At 52.3% G+C, this 14,643-nt stretch overlaps 1 protein-coding gene across 1 annotated transcript; it reads right to left on the reverse strand.

The window, feature by feature from the left end:
- Positions 1–9,342: 9,342 nt before the first annotated feature.
- LOC121865810 (translation initiation factor IF-2-like) lies at positions 9,343–10,496 on the reverse strand. Its single transcript, XM_042365372.1, has 2 exons — positions 10,326–10,496; positions 9,343–9,810 (listed from the first exon to the last, which is right to left on the reverse strand). Exons 1-2 carry the CDS (start codon positions 10,494–10,496, stop codon positions 9,343–9,345), a joined length of 639 nt encoding a protein of 212 aa, XP_042221306.1.
- Positions 10,497–14,643: the final 4,147 nt, after the last annotated feature.

A 14,643-nucleotide genomic window follows, 5' to 3' on the forward strand; every position in this document is an offset into this window, starting at 1 on the left:
CCACTGTTCACCTCTGTTCAACACTGGTTCAATTCTCTTCCTAAATTAAATTGTAACTTCTGGCGAGAACTTGTTGATATTCCGGTGGGGAGGAGGGGTTCAGGGGAGGGAGTTGGTATGGGCTAACCTAACAGTTGACCTGGCTGCTCCCAGACGAGCGCCAGGTACGTCTTGACCCTTCGGTGGTCAAGGATGTGCGTGTGTGTGTGTGTGTGTGTGTGTGTGTGTGTGTGTGTGTTGTGTGTCCTGTGTTAATATGTTACACTCGTTCCAAGATATTATCACAAACGTGTTTTTATTTCTGTTAATAGACAAACCTAACCTAACCTAACCTAACCAATTCTGGATATTGGTGTTTCATCCTGTCAAAAAACGGAAAAATCTTGAGAGAGAGAGTGTTGAAGATGAATGGGTATAGAGGCAACATTTCATATCTTTCTCCTTGAATATACACACACACACACACACACACACACACACACACACACACCCACCACCCAATCGAAGGCCTTTTCTTCAGGAGCGTCAAGTGAAGATTATGCCTGATTGGAACTCTCGGTGGGGGTGTTTTACAGGAGACCATCTGAGTGTGAGTATTTCTTCCAGGTGTCCCGTGTGTTGCCTCCCTCCCCACCCTCCTCCCTGTGGTCTCTCTCTCATCTTTGGTGGTGGACTGACGGTACAGCGCGTTGAGGGCGGCTTGGAGGCCAGCAGGCGGTGTGTAGAGGGTGTTTGGTGGGCTTGTTTTTGGAGGTCATGCAGGTGGTGTGTAGAAGGTGTTTAGAGATTGGGTTTGTAGATGTGTTTGGAGGCCAGGCAGTGTGTAGATGTGTTTGGAGGCCAGGCGGTGTGTAGCGTGTTTGGAGGCCAGGCAGTGTGTAGACGTGTTTGGAGGCCAGGCGGTGTGTAGATGTGTTTGGAGGCCAGGCGGTGTGTAGACGTGTTTGGAGGCCAGGTGGTGTGTAGACGTGTTTGGAGGCCAGGCGGTGTGTAGACGTGTTTGGAGGCCAGGCGGTGTGTAAACGTGTTTGGAGGCCAGGCGGTGTGTAGACGTGTTTGGAGGCCTGTTTGGAGGGGCGCCTCAGACTTGGGGGTGACGCAAGAGGTATTATTATTCGTCAAGGATGACCACTGAAACAATGAAGTGAAGTGTCTCTCTCTCTCTCTCTCTCTCTCTCCTCCTCCTCTTCCCTTCATCTCATCCATGTCATCCTCTTCTCTTTTCTTTCTCCTACTTCTGTTCCTTTTTCTCCTTGTCTTCCTCCTCTCTCCCTTTGTTCTCCTCCTCCCCTCCTCCTCCTCCTCCTCCTCCTCCTCCCTCGTGGTGGGGGTGTTGAAAACGATCTAGGGGTGAGTGAGTGAATCAAAATCAGGGGACATTGGAGAAGAGATCTAAGGGGGCTACTGAAGGGCTAAGGGTTAAGGGGTAGAAGAAGGGGGGTAAGGGTTACTAACATAGTCTTGGGAGTTTACGGATTATGGAGACTTGGGTTAATTTCATTGTTAGGTTTGGTTAGGTTAGGTTAGGTTAGGTTAGGTTGGGTTGGGTTGGGTTAGGTTAGGTTAGGTTTGGTTTAGTTAGGTTAGGTTAGGTTAGGTTAGGTTAGGTTAGGTTAGATTAGATTAGGTTAGGTTTGGTTAGGTTAGGTTAGGTTGGGTTAGGTTAGGTTGGGCTGGGTTGGGTTGGGTTGGGTTAGGTTTGGTTTAGTTAGGTTAGGTTAGGTTAGGTTAGGTTAGGTTTAGTTAGGTTTAGTTAGGTTAGGTTTGTAAATGAGTAAAGGAACAAGAACATGTTTATTGAGACCTCATTACAAGGTATACAGTTAAGCCCTGGTCTTGTGTCCCGCGTCAAGTTTACCGACATCAACATTCTGCTGTGTGTAGGGGAGGGGACCACCCCCCACCGTGACTCCCACACCTGATCAAACGCCAAACCCTCAAATGGAACCTTGATCACTCGTCCGAACCTTCCCTCCTCTCTGGCCCCCTTTTTTGTTGTTGTTGTTGTTGGTGGGGGGGGGGGGACAGTATGGGGGTTCCCTTGTTTCTCCTCCTGGGGTTAAGAGGAGTTGCCGACTGTGGCTTCGCACACAGCCCCTCCCCACCCTCCCTTCTCCTCCTCCGTCGGCGAAAGAAAGAGGACGTTCGACTCCCCTTGAAAAGAAAGAAGGGGGAACTGTTTTCCAAAGATGAGAGTCGACTTATTTTCCAGGGGTATAGTGGGAACTGAGAAAGAGAATTTTTGTCCAAGTTTTGTAGGTGGAGTTTGGGCGCGGGTTCCATTAAGGAAATTATAATATTCAGGCGACGGTGGTGGTAGAGAGACTCGTTGTTTACCCTCACAAAGTCTCCGGGTGGGTGAAAGTAATGACTCGCGTTGCTGAAAAGGATCCCAGTTCGTTTCATGTTTACAATTATTCTTCAGGCTTACAATACAGGCGTCATTCACCCTGAAGACCTCGGAGGGAGGAAGCTCGGCAGGGCCACGACGCTCTACCTGCCACAGGGACACCGTTTGTCCTCCAGGGTGATCCTCCCCTCCTGGGCCAACTTACTCCTTACCTGCCTGCTGCTACACCTGTCTCACACACACAGAAGGTTGTTATTATCATGTCATACTCTAACCCACTCACTTCACTCCTCCATAACACTTGAGTTAATATAATTATTTCTAACTGGTAATATTACGGCACCACTCACTCACTAAACTCATTTTCTCATTCACCTTCACTCCCTCCCTCACTCCCTCCCTCACTCCCTCACTCACTCCCTCACTCCCTCCCTCACTCCCTCACTCCAGACCAAGAGAGAGAACGGCTACAATGGTGGTTAAGTGGGCTGAGACTGTATCGTGCTTGGCATAAGAACATAAGAATGGAGGAAACTGCAGCGGGCCTATTGACCCATACTGGCCAGTCCCGTTAACACCCAACCCCTATCACTCATATATCCATCCACAGTTAATGAGGTGTGAACTAGTTAATTGGTGCAGTCAGTCAGTCAGTCAGTCAGGCAGTCAATAAACAAAGAACTGAGTTTACCAGTTAAAGAATAAACAATTATATATATATATATATATATATATATATATATATATATATATATATATATATATATATATATATATATATATATATATATATATATATATATATATATATATATATATAAACCGGGTCCATTACGCTAAATTTAGACCCCCTCAAACACCCTCCCCTCCTCCTTCCCCTACTCCCCCCTCAACTATCCTTCCCCCTCCCCTCCCCCCTCTACAACCCCCTCCCATTACACCCTCCCTCTCACACTCCCCTTACTACTACTACTTTGCTGTGACTCGGAATCGAGTAAGACGATCATCCAGCTATGATACAATGATATGAGTTATTAAGGATGTCACCTACGTTGGTGAACACTAGAGAGGCTGATACGAGACCGGCAGGGCCGTCCACAGATGTTGCACATGTGGAGGGCTACATCAAGTGCGGGAGGGGCGGCGGCAGCTTCTTTCTTACACTGGCGCTTGTTTGCCTCGGTTTGCAGTCGGGCTAATTCGAAAGTATTGACACCTTCTCGTGTGGTGCTCCTCCAAGCGTTACGGTGTGGAGTAATCGTCTCCCAGGTGAGGCGGTCGATTTGGCACTTTTTCAGGTTTGTCTTAAGACTATCGTCTCCCCACGCCTCCCAAACTCTTCGTCCATATACCTCCCCCACACACCTCCCCCACACACCTCCCCCACATACCACACCCAAGCCCTAACACACACCTAGGCTAGGGTAGGGGGGGGGGGGGCGGTGCATTAAGACATATTTCGTTAGTACTGAGACATTCACTTGATGTTTGTATTATATACGTCAAATATACGCTACAATTATCTCTTTGTAACTCAACTAAATACATTCACTTAACACTAGTTCAAAGACAAAATTACACTGAGACTGTACCTTAACACCTTCACTACAGGGACACCATTTTTTAATATTTTATTTGGTTAACTCCAGACGATTTTATGCAGCTCAGAGGGGACCCCGTACACAAGGGGTCAGGTAGATAGGTTCATATAACGTTAAGGCAACATATACTGTATAGTTAAGGTAGAATAATGTCTTTTGAAATATATTATTAATTATTTTCACTTACAAGGAAACTAATCACCCGTATTGTGCTTTTAAGAATCGTTGTGACATAACTTATACCAAACATATTTTTAAGATTAAATTGAAATAAATAGAAAAATTTTGAATAATTTGTTCGATGAAATGGGAATAATGAAAATTTTTAAGAGAATTGTGAGAATAGGGAAATAATTATGAGGGAAAATAAGAGGTTTTCTTCGTTAGGAAAATAAGCATAAATTAAATACAATTGATTGGGAAAATATAAATATATACGGAAAATAAATAAGATAATTAAAGACGTTATAAGGAAAATTTATATTATTTTTTTTACAACAATAAGACAAATAAAAATAATAAGAATAAGGAAAACTAGAAGAAAATATTGGATTAAAAATAACACGTAGGGAAAAAATACGAAAATTGGTTGTGTTTGTTATCGTACTCAAGGGGTTTATCGTACTCAGGGGGTTGGTCATCATCGTCACTCAAGGTTTTTGTTGTACTCAAAGGGGACTCATCCATCCGTAATTCTCTCATAGATAACAAACCACAAGTTGTATTTGAGTCCAACTATTTTTGTGTGTGTGTGTGTGTGTGTGTGTGTGTGTGTGTGTGTGTGTGTGTGTCAAGTACAACTGTTGGCACAAAAGACGTGATTGCCAAGTTGTGAAGTGTGGAGAGTGGCACCTTCCTGTCACAGTGCCAGAGGGGGGGGAGGGGGGTGGTGTTAGGGGAGGCTGACCCGTGCTGACCTGACCTGGACTTAGTTGACCTGGTGGACAAACCAAGACAGCGGTGGAGGAGGAGGAGGAGGAGGCTGACGGTGGTTCAAGATGAAGATGGTGGTTCAAGCGACCTGAGATTATTACCTTTTATGGCCACTCTCGTGTTTTGCATAATTTGGGCGGGCGGGCCAGGCAGACGACCCCCGCCCGCTACAACTGGCCATAATGGGTTTTAAAAATATTGCGGCATGTCAGGTACCAGTTTATTGCTTACCGATGGCTGTAACGCTCAAGTTTATGGGCAATATAGAGCGTAGAGTAGACGTCATATGGAGACACCCTCCTCCCTCCCTTCCCCGCTCCTTAACTCCTCCTTAGTCCGTGCTCACACACTCTTCGTCACCACACTCTCACTCTTGTTCATGAAGCAACAAATAAGGTACTTAACACATATTTAAATTAATCAGATGTTGGCGGGATATTCTGGCGGGATACTCTGGCGGGATATTGTTTTTAGCGGTAACGCGCGGCGGTGTCTGTCGGGCGGGCGGGTGGTCCAGGCGGCGTAGCGGCAACGGCGATGTAGCGGCGGCGGTGAAGAAGCCGTGAGAGACACACGCCGCCACATCTGAATATGCAAAGTAAGACGACAGTTGAGCTGACTTTGGCAGTAGGGCCGTCGACCCTTACCCCCCCCCCGTAGTCTTCTGGGATCGGTGCTGCACCCGTCCCGCCCCGTCTCGCCCCGTCCACCGCCCCGTCCTGCCCCGACCCTCCACCATGTTGGAATAATCGCCGCCAGAATTTTAAGCAGAGGTATTTGAGGAGGTTAGATCAGACAGTGTGGTTTATGGCGCTACTTTATGAGGCCATTATTGATTGAGAATAGATAGATAAATTGTTTACTTTCTCATGACCCCTTCGCTGAATACTGAGTTACCCTGACCCACGCTCACCCATGCTCTCCCTCGCTCACCCACGCTCTACCTCGCTCACCCACGCTCACCTAAGCTCAAGCACACTCACCCACGCTCACCCAGGCTCAAGCACACTCACCCAGGCTCACTCACACTCACCCAGGCTCACCCACACTCACCCAGGCTCACCCACACTCACCCAGGCTCACCCACACTCACCCAGGCTCACCCACACTCACCCAGGCTCACCCACACTCACCCAGGCTCACCCACACTCACCCAGGCTCACCCATGCTCACCCAGGCTCACCCATGCTCACCCATACTGACCCAAGCTGACCCAGACTCATCCACACTGATCTACACTCACCCATGCTCACCCAGACTCGCCTACACTGATCCAGGCTCACCCATACTGACCCACGCTCCCCCACACTAACCCACACTGACCCATACTGGCACATACTGACTTACTCTGACCCGTAATCACCCTGCTTGTTACCTATCACACGCTCTCACCTACTCCTGAGACACACACACACACACACACACACACACACACATACACACATACACACACACACACTCATTAGCGTTGACAAGTGGAGAGGAGGTGTGTGTGTGTGTGTGTGTGGCACTTCACTCCGACTCCTATCACCACTCTTCACTCCCTTTCTCCCTCAACCCTTCTACCTCTTTCTCCCTCACCTCTTCTCCCCTCACCCCCTTCTCCCCCCTCCTCCCTTTTCCCTCCCACCCTCATCCCCACCTTACCTCTCCCCCCTTACCTCATCCCCCCTTACCTCATCCCCCCTTACCTCATCCCCCTTACACTCATCCCCACACTCAACTTTCAACGGGGGATGGGGAGAGGTCCTCCTTCCCCTCAACGTCTAATTTGAACCACTTCAGGTGTCTCGGGGGGAGGAGGAGTGAGAGGGGAGGGAGTAGAGGGAGGAGGAGGGAAGGGTTGTCCTCCACTTAACTAAACGCTGTCATAAAGAGGGGAGGAGGAAGGGGGTGGGTAGGAAGGGGGTGGTAGGAGGGAGTGGATTGATAGGAGGGAGTGGGGTAATGGGAGGTTAGTGAAGGTGGGAGAGGGGGGGTGGGAGAATGGGTTGGTAGGAGACAGAGGAGGAGGGTGGAGAGGGTTAGTAGGAGGTGGGTTATGGGAGGGGGAGAGGGGTAGAGTGAAATGGCATCGTCAACAACAAAAACAACAACAACACTTCAGGCAACAGGAAGCAATGACAATGACGCAACAACAGGAAGGAGTGACGCAACAACAGGAAGGAGTGACGCATCAACAGGAAGGAGTGACGCAACAGGAAGGAGTGACGCAACAACAGGAAGGAGTGCGCAGGAAGGAATGACGCAATAATATAACAAAATTTGATACTCATTAAGAGGAGGAGAAGAAAGCAAAGGAAGAAAAGGAAGAAGAAGTAAGAGAAGAAGGAGGAGGAAGATGAGGACATAAGAAAAGGAGGAAGAAAAAAGTAAGAGGAGGAAGAAGAAGGAAGAGGAGGAGGAGGAGGAGGAGGAGGAGGAGGAGGACCACACCATCCCCCTGATCTCAATGTCAAAGCTTAATTAGGCTGTCCCGTCCCGCGCCCCGTCCCATCACCGTCCTTCACCCGTCCCATCACCCCATCCTGCACCCCTCAGCCATACTGTGCCCCCGTTCCTCAACCCGGTCCCATCACCCGTCCCATCACCCCGTCCTGCCTTTCAGTCGTCCCATCGGTCCCATCATCCGTCCCATCACCCGTTCCCTCACCCCTGTCCCATCACCCGTCCCCCACCCCGTTCCCCACCCCGCCATCACCATCCATCACCCTCCCCTCACCCTGTCCCATCACCCGTCCCTCACCCGTCTCACCCCTGTCCCATCACCCGTCCCATCACCGTTCTACCCCGTCATCACCATCCCATCACCCTCCTGCACCTTTCAGTCGTCCCATCATCCCGGTCCCATCGTCCGTCCCGTCAACCGTCCCTCACCCCGTCCCATCACCGTCCCTCACCCTTACCCCATCAGTCAGTCAGTCAGTTAGTCATCTTTAAGTATTTTTAAGGCTCAGATTATACCTCAAGTGCGCCTCTAAATAATACATAAAGGCGCAGATTCTACCTCAAGTGCGCCTCTAATAATATTCTGTTTGGTTCAATTATTAGGTAAGGATGTTAGGAAGTAAACATTTTGTTGTGATTATGCGTTGTGGGGCATTCATATCTTGCCTCCTGCTGACACTTTACTACTGCTGCTGAACCTACCTACTACTGCTTCCTGCTGACACTTATCTACTACTGCTTCCTGCTGACACTACCTACTACTGCTTCCTCTGCTGACACTTATCTACTGTGTTCCTTTCACACTCTACCTACCACTGCTTCCTGCTGACACTTACCTACTACTGTTTCCTGCTGACACTTACCTACTACTGCTTCCTGCTGACACTTATCTACTACTGCTTCCTGCTGACACTTACTCCACTACTGCTCCTGCTGACACCTTACCTACCTGCTCCTGCTGACACTATCTACTACTGCTCCTGCTGACACTTCACTACTACTGCTTCCTGCTGACACTTACCCATCACTGTGCCTTCCCTGCTGACACTTCACTCTACCACTGCTTCCTGCTGACACTTATCCACTGCTGCTTCCTGCTGACACTTACCTACTACTGCTTCCTGCTGACACTTCATTTACTGCTGCTTCCTGCTGACACTACACTGCTTCCTGCTGACCTCCTACTACTGCTTCCTGCTGACACTTACCTACCACTGCTTCCTGCTGACACTTTCCCACATACTGCTTCCTGCTGACACTCACCACTGGCCTGGTGCTCAGCTCTGCTCCCACAGCACCTGCCTCCCTCCCTCCCCCTCCCTAGTGCATTTGTGGGTCATGAGGAGCCCCAGGTGGTGGTGAGGCAGGAGGTGGGTCATGAGGCAGCCCTCAGGTGGAGGTGGTCGCAGCCCCAGGTGGAGGTGGGTCATGAAGGAGCCCCCCAGGTGAGGTGGGTCATGAAGCAGCCCCCAGGTGGAGGTGGGTCAGAAGCAGCCCCCAGGTGGAGGTGGGCTGCTAGCAGCCCTCAGGTGGAGGTGGGTCATGAGGCAGCCCCAGGTGGAGGTGGGTCATGCAGGCCCCAGGTGGGTCATGAGGCAGCCCCAGGTGGAGGTGGGTCATGAGGCAGCCCTCCTTCCCTGTCTCTTTGTCTTGTTGATAATCATCTCCTCCTCCATTGTCACAAGTCGTGGCAACGTCTGGGAGGTCCTCTGGCTCTGGTCGTCTAGGTGAGGTCCTCTGGCCTCTTGCTCGTCTAGGTAGGTCCTCTGGCCTCTTGGTCGTCTAGGGAGGTCCTCTGGCCCTGGTCGTCTAAGGGAGGTCCTCTGGCCTCTTGCTCGTCTAGGGAGGTCCTCTGGCCTCTTGCTCGTCTAGGTGAGGTCCTCTGGCCCTTGCTCGTCTAGGGGAGGTCCTCTGGCCTCTTGGTCGTCTAGGTAGGTCCTCTGGCCCTTGGTCGTCTAGGGAGGTCCTCTGGCTTTGCTCGTCTAGGGAGGTCCTCTGGCCTCTGGTCGTCTAGGGTGAGGTCCTCTGGCCTCTTGCTCGTCTAGGGAGGTCCCTTCCTCTTTCTCGTCTAGGAGGTCCTCTGCCTCTTGCTCGTCCAGGGGAGGTCCTCTGGCCTCTTGCTCGTCTAGGTGAGGTCCTCTGGCCTCTTGCTCGTCTAGGGAGGTCCCTCTGGCCTCTTGCTCGTTCAGGGGAGGTCCTCTGGCCCTTGGTCGTCCAGGTGAGGTCCTCTGGCCCTTGCTCGTCTAAGGCAGGTCCTCTGGCCTTGCTCGTCTTAGGGAGGTCCTCTGGCCTCTTGCTCTGTCTAGGTGAGGTCCTCTGCCCTCTTGCTCTGTCTAGGTGAGGTCCTCTGGCCCTTGCTCGTCTAGGGTAGGTCCTCTGGCCTCTTAGTCGTTCAGAGGAGGTCCTCTGGCCTGTTGGTCGTCTTAGGGAGGTCCTCTGGCCTCTTGGCCGTCCTGAGGTTCTCTGGCTCCTAGTCGCCTGGGGGAGGTCCTCTGGCCTCTTGGTCGTTCAGGGAGGTCCTCTGGCCCTCTTGGTCGTCTAGGGTGAGGTCCTCTGGCCTCTTGGTCGTCTAGGGAGGTCCTCTGGCCTCTGGTCGTCTAGGGAGGTCCTCTGGCCTCTGGTCGTCTAGGGAGGTCCCTGGCCCTCTTGCTCGTCTAGGTAGGTCCCTGGCCTCTTAGTCGTCTAGAGGAGGTCCCTCTGGCTCTGATTTGCCCAGGTGAGGTCCTCTGGCCTCTTGCCTCGTCTAGGGTAGGTCCTCTGGCCCTTGGTCGTCTAGGGAGGTCCTCTTGCCTTGCTCGTCTAGGTGAGGTCCTCTGGCCTCTTGCTCGTCCAGGTGAGGTCCCTCTGGCCTCTTGCTCGTCCAGGGTAGGTCCCTCTGGCCCTTAGTCGTCCAGAGGAGGTCCTCTGGCCTGTTGGTCGTCTCAGGGAGGTCCTCTGCCTCTTGGCCGTCCGAGGTCCCTCTGGCCTCTTAGTCGCCTGGGGAGGTCCCTGGCCTCTTGGTCGTCTAGGAGGTCCCCTGGCCTTGGTCGTCTAGGGGAGGTTCTCTGGCCTGTTGGTCGTCTCGGGGAGGTCCTCTTGGCCTCTTGGCCGTCCTGAGGTCCCTCTGGCCTTGGTCGCCTGGGGGACGTCTTCTGGGACTTGATTGCTGGTTTTTCTGACGTCATAGCTATTAATGAAAATGACGTCATGTCTGGTACCTCAGCGAAATCATAACTGGTCTGTGTGACGTCAATGTGTTTGACTGTGACGTCATCACTGTTTAAAGAATAATATAACTATTTCTCTCTTTGTTATGCCCCCTTCTTCTTCCTCCTCCTCTCTATATTCTTCTTTCACGTCCTCCTCCTCCTCCTCCTCGCTGGGCAACTCTCCTCCCTGTCACTGGCTGCGTCCCTCACTGCTGCCTCTCTCTCCCTTTGTACTGCCGTCACCACGTCTCAATCTCCCTCCTTTCCCCTTGGTCTACCCGCACCTCCACACACACATCCTCTCCACCTCCTCCTCCTCCACCACCTCCTCCCTCAACCTACCTCCTCCACCTCCTCCTCCTCCTCCACCACCTCTTCCTCCACCACCACCTCCCTCCACCACCACCCTCCCCACTCCACCACACCTCCCTCCTCCATCACCTCCCTCCCTCCATCACCTCTTCCCTTCACCACCTCCACCACCACCTCCCACTCCACCACCTCCTCCACCACACCTCCTCCTCCACCCCACCTCTTCCTCCACCACCTCCTCCTCCATCACCCTTCCTCCACCCACCCCTTCCTCCACCAACTCTTCCTCCACCACCTCCTCCCTCCACCACCTCTTCCTCCACCACCTCCTCCTCCTCCACCACCTCCTCCTCCCACCTTCCTCCACCACCACCTCCCTCCACCACCACCTCCTACTCCACCACCTCCCTCCCCCCTCCATCACCTCCTCCTCCTCCATCACCTCTTCTTCCCTTCACCACCTCCTCCACCACCACCCTCCCACTCCACCACCTCCTCCCACCACCTCCCACTCCACCACCTCCTCCACCACACCTCCCTCCTCCACCACCCTCTTCCCTCCACCACCCTCCCTCCTCCACCACCTCTCTCCTCCACCACCTCCTCCTCCCTCCACCACCTCCTCCTCCATCACCTCCTCCTCCATCACCCTCTTCCTCCACACCACCTCCCTCCACCACACCACCTCCTACTCCACCACCTCCCTCCTTCATCACCTCCTCCTCCATCACCCTTCCTCACCACCTCCCACCACCACCTCCTACTCCACCACCTCCTCCACCACCTCCTACTCCACCACCTCCCTACTCCACCACCTCCTCCCCACCACCTCCTCCACCACCACCAAGTCCTCCACCACCTCCTCCTCCATCACCTCTTCCTCCACCACCTCTTCCTCCACCATCTCCACCACCACCTCCTACCCACCACCTCCTCCACTCCTCCTCCACCACCAAGTCTCTCCACTACCTGGTGATGGCACACACACACACACACACACACACACACACACACACACACACACACACACACACACACACACACACAGATGGCGTGTAAGGTGTTAAACCATAAGTGTACAAGATGACCTGCAGGTACCTGGAGTGCCACCTCAGTGCCACCCACCTGACACACTCTAGTGCCACCCACCTGACACACTCTAGTGCCACCCACCTGACACACACTCTAGTGCCACCCACTGTGACACACTCTAGTGCAACCCACCTGACACACTCTAGTGCCACCCACTGTGACACACTCTAGTGCAAACCCACCTGACACACTCTAGTGCCACCCACCTGACACACTCTAGTGCCACCCACCTGACACACTTCTAGTGCCACCCACCTGACACACTCTAGTGCCACCCACTGACACACTCTAGTGCCACCACCTGACACACTTAGTGCCACCACCTGACACACTCTAGTGCCACCCACCTGACACACTCTAGTGCCACCCACCTGACACACTCTAGTGCCACCCACTTGACACACACTAGTGCCACCCACCTGACACACTCTAGTGCTACCTCAGTGCTACCCACCTGACACACTCTAGTGCCACCCACCTGACACACTCTAGTGCCACCCACCTGACACACACTAGTGCCACCCACCTGACACACTCTAGTGCCACCCACCTGACACCCCCTAGTGCCACCCACTGACACACTTTAGTGCCAATCATGGTAGGTGGATCACACATCATGGGAGGTGGATCACCAGGGGGGACGCGCCATTGACACCCACCCTAACCTCTCTCCCTCTCTCTCTCTCTCCTGCACACTGTTCACCGCCTGCTAAGGAATACTCTCACGTCTCCATATTGTTGAGCAGTACGGGAGGGAGTGAGTCTTTATGTTTGTACCTGTGCTCTTGTTGTACCTGAGGCAACCTGACAGCTCTACCTGGCTCACCCATTATCGCTGGTGGTGGTCACGGGCGTCTACCCACCCTCCTCCTCCTGTCGCACATGGGCACCTGTCGCAGACCTTCACTTAACTTTACTACTTTAGCACTTCTTGTGCCATCTGCACCCCTGACCCCTCACCTCGAACTGACACTCCCTGACCCTTATCTGCTATTAACACACCTCCTGACCCTCATCTGCCACTGACACCCTCCTGACCTCGCCACTGACACCCTCCCACCACCTCGCCCCTGACACCCCCCAAGTGCTGTCAGCCCTAACACTGTTCCCAGGTTGGTCAGTGAGGCAGAACGAGGACCTGGAGGTGTGCGTCATGGAGTGGTCACCAGGCGTTCTGTCCTCCTGACTACCTCACCCTCCAGACCTCCACTCACCTCCCTCCAGGACCTCCACCTCACCTCCAGGACCCCACCACCTCACCTCCAGGACTCACACTCACCACCTCCAGGACCTCCATCACCTCACCCTCCAGGACCTCCCCACTCACCTCCAGGACCTCCACCTACCTCACCTCCCAGGACCTCCACCTACTCACCCTCCAATCTCCACCTACCTCACCTCCAGACCCCCACCTACCTCACCCCCCAGGACTCCACCTACCTCCAAGAGCAGTGTCAGTCACATCAGGTTTATGTTAGGGTCACATCAGGTTCATGTTAGGGTCACATCAGGTTCATGCTCAAGGGTCACATCAGGTTCAATGTTAGGGGTCAACATCGGGGTTCATGTCAAGGGTTCAAAAGTTTAAGAAATGAACCTTTTCCGGGGGCTCAGTGACATTTAATTATATCCAAACAGGCGAATTAACTTGTCCTGAGAGAGAGAGAGAGAGAGAGAGAGAGAGAGAGAGAGAGAAGAGAGAGCAACATTGTCGAACTTATACTCCGAGAGAGAGAGAGAGAGGAGAGAGAGGAGAGCAGAGAACTACCAACCCAACAAAAAAAAAAAACACTCCCACACAGAGAGAGAAAGAGAGAGGAGAGAGAGAGAGAGAGAGCCAGAGAGAGCCAACATACCTAACTTCACACTACCTGAGAGAGAGAGAGAGCTAGAGAGAGCAAATAACCACACTACCGAGAGAGAGAGAGAGAGAGAGAGAGAGAGAGAGAGAGCCAGAGAGAGCCAACATACTAACCTCACACTACCCGGAGAGAGAGAGAGAGAGAGAGTGAGAGAGAGAGAGAGCCACAGAGAGAGCCACATTACCTAACTCCTCACACTACCGAGAGAGAGAGAGAGAGAGAGAGAGAGAGAGAGAGAGAGAGAGCTAGAGAGAGCCACAATACCTAACTCTCACACTACCTGAGAGAGAGAGAGAGAGAGAGAGAGAGAGCCAGAGAGAGCCAACACCTAACTCTCACACTACCCGAGAGAGAGAGAGAGAGTAGAGAGAGAGAGAGCCAGAGAGAAAGCCAACACACTAACTCTCACACTACCCGACCTGTGAATTATAAATGAAATCAGAATTAATGAAATCGAACACAAGGACTTGCTTGTTAAGACGGCTTGGCAGTCCTCCCTCCTCCCTCTTGCCCTCCTCCTCCCTCTTCTTCCCTTCTGTTTTCCCTCTTAGTCCTCTTTCTCCCTCCTCCTTCCTTTCTTCTCTTCCTCCCCACCCTTCTACCCTCTCAGAAAACCTTACTCAGTTTTTTTTCTCCCACCTCCTTCCTCCCTCCCTTTTTCCTTCCCCTCCCTCCTTCCCTACAGATTTCACTTGAAGTTAACCCTCAGATTTAGTACAGATTTCTTCATCACGTTTCACCTAGATTACGTCTCAAATTTATCCAGATTTACCCAGAGATGTGACAGATTTACCTTCGATTTACCCTGAGATTTGACTTCAGTTTTTTTAAGTTAAACAGATTTACAGGATTATTGT

The sequence above is a fragment of the Homarus americanus genome, unplaced genomic scaffold, assembly GCF_018991925.1.
Source record: "Homarus americanus isolate GMGI-L3 unplaced genomic scaffold, GMGI_Hamer_2.0 scaffold21496, whole genome shotgun sequence".
Classification (NCBI taxonomy): domain Eukaryota; kingdom Metazoa; phylum Arthropoda; class Malacostraca; order Decapoda; family Nephropidae; genus Homarus; species Homarus americanus.